The 4,880-nt window shown below is 42.4% G+C and overlaps 1 protein-coding gene across 1 annotated transcript; it reads right to left on the bottom strand.

The window, feature by feature from the left end:
• Positions 1 to 2,105: 2,105 nt before the first annotated feature.
• LOC117761426 (acidic mammalian chitinase-like) lies at positions 2,106 to 4,555 on the bottom strand. Its single transcript, XM_034585300.1, has 10 exons — positions 4,455 to 4,555; positions 4,166 to 4,367; positions 3,995 to 4,051; positions 3,736 to 3,901; positions 3,418 to 3,542; positions 3,205 to 3,328; positions 2,922 to 3,104; positions 2,717 to 2,836; positions 2,492 to 2,630; positions 2,106 to 2,407 (listed from the first exon to the last, which is right to left on the bottom strand). The coding sequence occupies exons 2-10, from the start codon at positions 4,240 to 4,242 to the stop codon at positions 2,136 to 2,138; spliced, it is 1,263 nt and encodes a 420-aa protein (XP_034441191.1). The 5' UTR covers positions 4,243 to 4,367; positions 4,455 to 4,555; the 3' UTR covers positions 2,106 to 2,135.
• Between the last annotated feature and the right edge of the window lie 325 nt (positions 4,556 to 4,880).

Here is a 4,880-nt window from a genome sequence, read left to right as displayed (position 1 = left end):
AACGTATGTTTTAAATGTTTGATATTGGTATTGTAATGTATGTTTTAAATGTTTGATATTTGTGTGTATGTTTTAAATGTGGACCCCACTAAAAGTAGCTCTGTCTTAGGGTAGAGCTAATGGGGATCCTTCTAAATAAACAAATAAACAAAAGTCAGGTTTGTAGTTAAAGCTAAAACTGTGTTATAATGTGATTATAAAACGGTCTCATTAGTTTCCTTTAGAGACAAGTGCTGCTGTTGTCATTGTGTACAGGGAGTCACTTACAAGCATTGCTGTGATGGTAGGTTTATACCATTTTTAGGCTCTGTTGGTTTCAGGACAACTACCTCAACAATTACATAAAGTTTGAAGTGGTTCAAATTTTCAACGTGTCATATTTTTTATCTCCACAATGTACCTTCACTAAAGTTCTTTCATTGTTTAACGATTAGGTTCAAACTGTCAGTTTACAGACTGTCTACATATTTCAAGAGGTTATTGCAGCTATTGAACTGTTCTGTTAATAATACATTCCTGCCTTGTTTGCTGCAGATAGTATTTTCTCATCATTCTTTTAAGAGCTCCATCTGCTGGACATCATGGCCCTAAAAAGTACAGTTTCTATTCCACACCTTGTACTATTTTCATTACAGATCATATTTCTGAAAGTACTGAAATGGTATTTTAATGTCCTTTTTAAAAACATACAGTATGAATAGGTTAATGTGCGACAACTCTCCAATATGACTCTGCCTTGTAATAGGTAAAAGCAGTTTAATGCTTCTCTGTACCAAAACATGTTTTGTTAATGTGTTAACCCTAAAACTTTATTGAAGACTAAGAAAAAGCTTTTGGAGGCATATATTTTGCAGAATGCAAAAGGTAACACCTAACACTGAAACAAAAACATCTAACCCTACACCACAAACTATAATTTAGCAGATTCACATGAGAATGACAAAAAACAAAGCACATAATTATGTATTTAACAGATTAAATAACTCATATACTACCTCATGATTGATGTACTACTGAATATAATGGCTTGTATAAGTTGTAAACCTGGTCTTGTGGCATTAGTCACAAACCTGAATGAAACTTGTGGTGCTGTCTTTGTATTGACAACTGTCTGAATAATAAAGGCCTAATGGTGAGTGTCTGTGGCAGCATTTCTTTTCTCTTATAAACTGTAGTCATCCATTAAGGAATTACAAACTAATCAATACTGATGGGTCCTGATAATTCACCTTGTCACCATATACTGAGGCTTGAGGCCTCTACAGTGGTCGCAAGTTCAAGAGACCTTTGCTTCATGTCTTACCTGTTCTCTCCCACCTTTACCCCTTAGATTCTGCCCTATCAATAAAGGCCATGGTTTCAAAAAATAAAAAATAAAAATAAAATAAAGACTGACCATTCCTGGAAGAGGGGTACATGGAAAGTCCTAATCAAGAACAGAAAGACACTAAGTAGGATATGAAAAGTCATAAGAAACATTCTCATTCACTACACAAAGGGAGTGAAATGATCAATAATTAATCATGTTTTTTTGTTAAAGGTTGATGGTAAAAAGTACAGATATTTGTGTTAGAATGTAAGAAGTAAAAGTAAAAAGTTATTCCCCAAAATGTTTGAAAAGAGTCCTGGCTGAAGACATCTACATGCCACTACCCAATAAAGTTGTTGCGCCACCCACTGGTAACAGGAAGTTACATGTTTTCATACTTTCCAACCTACTGGCATTAGGAAGTACTTCTCATGTCACAATCACCATTCCATATACATGTAATTACCATGGCCTGGTCTAAAGGTTTTGCACGCCAACAAAATGCATGTTTGGTGCACTCATTCACACAGTGTTCGGTGCAAGCGACAGCTCCTGTCAACCCTCGTCCTGCCTGGACCTCTGACATTTATCATGTGCGAGAACTCGTCCAATGCTGCTTGCAGCTTTAACTTATCATGTTTTTTGTTTAAAGTTTATCATCGATAAATAAACTGATTCCTCTTTGCTGATTTGTAGTTGAATGATTTTGATTGGAACATACATGAAATACACAAAACCACAAGGGACGTGAAATTGCTTTAAATGCCTTATTTATTCAGGTTTGATGAGTCAGGTGTTACACAGCTGTTCCTGAATTCTTGATGATTTAAGCCCAGTTGCAGCACTTGCAGCTGTCATCGAACACCAGGCCGACGGCACAGTGCTGGTCGTAGGTCTGTCCCTGGCTGCACTCATAGAAGTGGTTCTTGTTGGTTGGGTCTGGGAAGAGTCCATTGGCCTTTCCGGCACAGAAGCCAGCTCCTCCGCTGCTGCTGCCACCGCTGCTGCTGCCACCACTGCTGCCGCCACCACCGGGCTTGGGCTGAGCGTGTGCGGTTGGTGTGACTGGAGGCAGGGGGTCAGAACGAGAAGCACAAGCTGAGGAGAGAAATGAAAATATAGGTCAAACAATGAAATATTCTCATTGCGATTTTTACAGACGGATGTGTTTTTAATGCGTACAGGCTCCAGTTCCCAGTCCACTCTTGATGGTGTTGATCAGAGGGTATCTTCCCTGGCCACAGAAAGTGCCACTGAAATCATCCAGATCCAGACTCCACACCATGGCTCCACCGAAACCGCTCTGCTTCAGCCACTGAATCTGTAGAGCGGATGGGAGGTTAAACCAAGTGTTAAAAACACAACATTTGGAGACATGAATGTGAATAATGATATTCGACTTCATACCTTGATTTGGAAGCTCTTCACATTGTCATATCCAACCCAGGTTCCCTTGCTGTAGGCGTATGGAACATCCTGGGGGCTGTCCCAGGCCTGAGTGGCTCCCTGCTTCAGGAAAGTGCAGATCTGATGGCAGAGAGAACATTTACGTTAAGGATCCACACAAGATTTAAGTAAACATTGTCCATGGAAGAAAACAAGAAGCACTAACCTCATAGTAGGCCCAGAAACCAGCCTGACGACTGAAAGGTCCAGCAGGTCCAGGTCCACTGGCAGGAGCTCCCACAGCTGTGTTGGAGGAAGCCAGACGGAAGGTGTGGCCATAGGTGGGGAAACCAACCAGCAGCTTCTCAGCTGGGGCACCGTTGCTCTTCCAGTAGTTCATGGCATAGTCCTGCACATGAGAGAGTACAGACCAGCATGAATGTCTACTCCTTGATGTCATGTTTATTCATTTACAGCAAACAGAGACAAATAATGGTCGCTTCACTCACCACATTGAAGTAGATCATGGATCCCTGGTCAGAGGGTCCTTTGTACAGAGGACTGTTCTCTCCAACGTTGTGCTCCCAAGAACCGTGGAAGTCATAGGTCATGACGTGGAAGTAGTCCAGCACACTGGTCAACAGACAAAAGGATTCATGTTTAGCGTATTGTACAACAATTGTGAGGGTGTGTAACGTTTGCACACATATGCACACACTTACGCGCCAATCTGAGCGATCTGGTATCCAGAGTCAATGGTTCCCTTGCCAGCAGAGACAGCAGCAGTCAGCATGAGACGGGGACGGTTGGTCTTCTTGCCCTCAGCCTCAAAGGCGCTCATCAGTTCCTTTAGATGGACAAAGAGAAAGAAACAGTAACAGTTGCATGTTTTTTAAAAGTATAGATAAATCCATCTGTTGATTGATATGTCGCACTCTCAACACTCTAACACAGTTACTTGCAGGTTTTGCCAGTGACATGTCACCACAGTAGCATTGGTCTACAACCCGGATTCATCATAGGCCATCAATAAGACCCACCTGGACCAGAACGGTGTAGCGCTCCTTATCCTGAGCTGGGGAGCCACGAGAGCCGGGGTACTCCCAGTCAATATCCAGACCATCAAACTCATACTGACGCAGGAATGTGATCACGCTGGTGATGAAGGTCTGACGATTGGCAGGGGAGGAAACCATGGCTGTGAACCTGGAGGAGGTCAAGAAGACAGTCAGAGCGAAGTTCCTGCAAGTGTCACAAGATCCTCTTGGTGAGAATATTGATCCTCGTGTCATCACTTACTTCTGAGTACCAAAGTTCCAGCCTCCGATGGCCAGCAGAGTCTTCAGGTTGCTGTTCCTGCAAACGACAACAACATCCACTGAAAACTCTCTCATTATCAAAGTACTGTAATGTGTGTTTCCATGTGTTCTGGAGTCTCACTGTCACTACAGAGCATTTGTGTTTACTTACTGGTTCTTCAGAGCCTGGAACTGTCCATAGAGTTTCTCATCGTCCCACTCGTAGGTCTTGATCATGTTGCCGTCCATTCCAGCGAAGGCATAGATGAGGTGGTCACAGAGACATGGGTCAATGTTGGTGGGGAAATACTTGCCTGCTCCAGGACGGTACTGTCCCCAGTTGGTGAAATAACAGGAGAGGATGTAGGATGATCCTGCGGCACATGGAATAATCACTCTTACATTAGGCTACAAACTTCAATACGCATGAGCAACACTGAGTGGAGAGAGGATATAATTACCTAGCTGCACGTGCAGCAGGAGTGCCAGTCCTGCAGAGAGAAGAAAAACGATTAGGAGAGAGGGAAGAGGCAGCAGGTTGAGAAGTTAACATGAAGTTAAATTGTGTTTTTACAAAGTTTGAAAGGTTTCAGTGAACAAGGAGCTCAGCTTACCGACGCAGATGAGTAGCTTGCCCATGTTGTCTCTGTACAATGAGCTTAGGCTCCTCGGACCCTTTTATACTCCTCAGGTCCTCCTCCATATCTGCAATATCTGTGAAGTGTCTTTGAAGAGGCTTGAAGACTCAGCAAAAGTGAAAGTCAAACTTGTTATTTTATTTGTTCACAGCTGATAACATTCATGTGACTTTTTGATAATGATATGATCCGATATAAACGTATTATTTCCAAGGCTTTTAAAGTTGGCAGAACAGTGTCTAACTGTTT

The sequence above is a fragment of the Hippoglossus hippoglossus genome, chromosome 5, assembly GCF_009819705.1.
Source record: "Hippoglossus hippoglossus isolate fHipHip1 chromosome 5, fHipHip1.pri, whole genome shotgun sequence".
NCBI lineage: Eukaryota > Metazoa > Chordata > Actinopteri > Pleuronectiformes > Pleuronectidae > Hippoglossus > Hippoglossus hippoglossus.
This window is presented reverse-complemented; position numbering and strand designations above follow the sequence as displayed.

Excerpts from the sequence above, each read along its gene's own strand:
- LOC117761426 (XM_034585300.1), bottom strand. The coding sequence starts at position 4,242 with ATGGACGGCAACATGATCAAGACCTACGAGTGGGACGATGAGAAACTC. Across the intron at positions 3,543-3,735 it reads GCTACACCGTTCTGGTCCAG|GAACTGATGAGCGCCTTTGA; the intron begins GTGGGTCTTATT and ends GTCCATCTAAAG. Across the intron at positions 2,631-2,716 it reads TGAAGAGCTTCCAAATCAAG|ATTCAGTGGCTGAAGCAGAG; the intron begins GTATGAAGTCGA and ends TCCGCTCTACAG.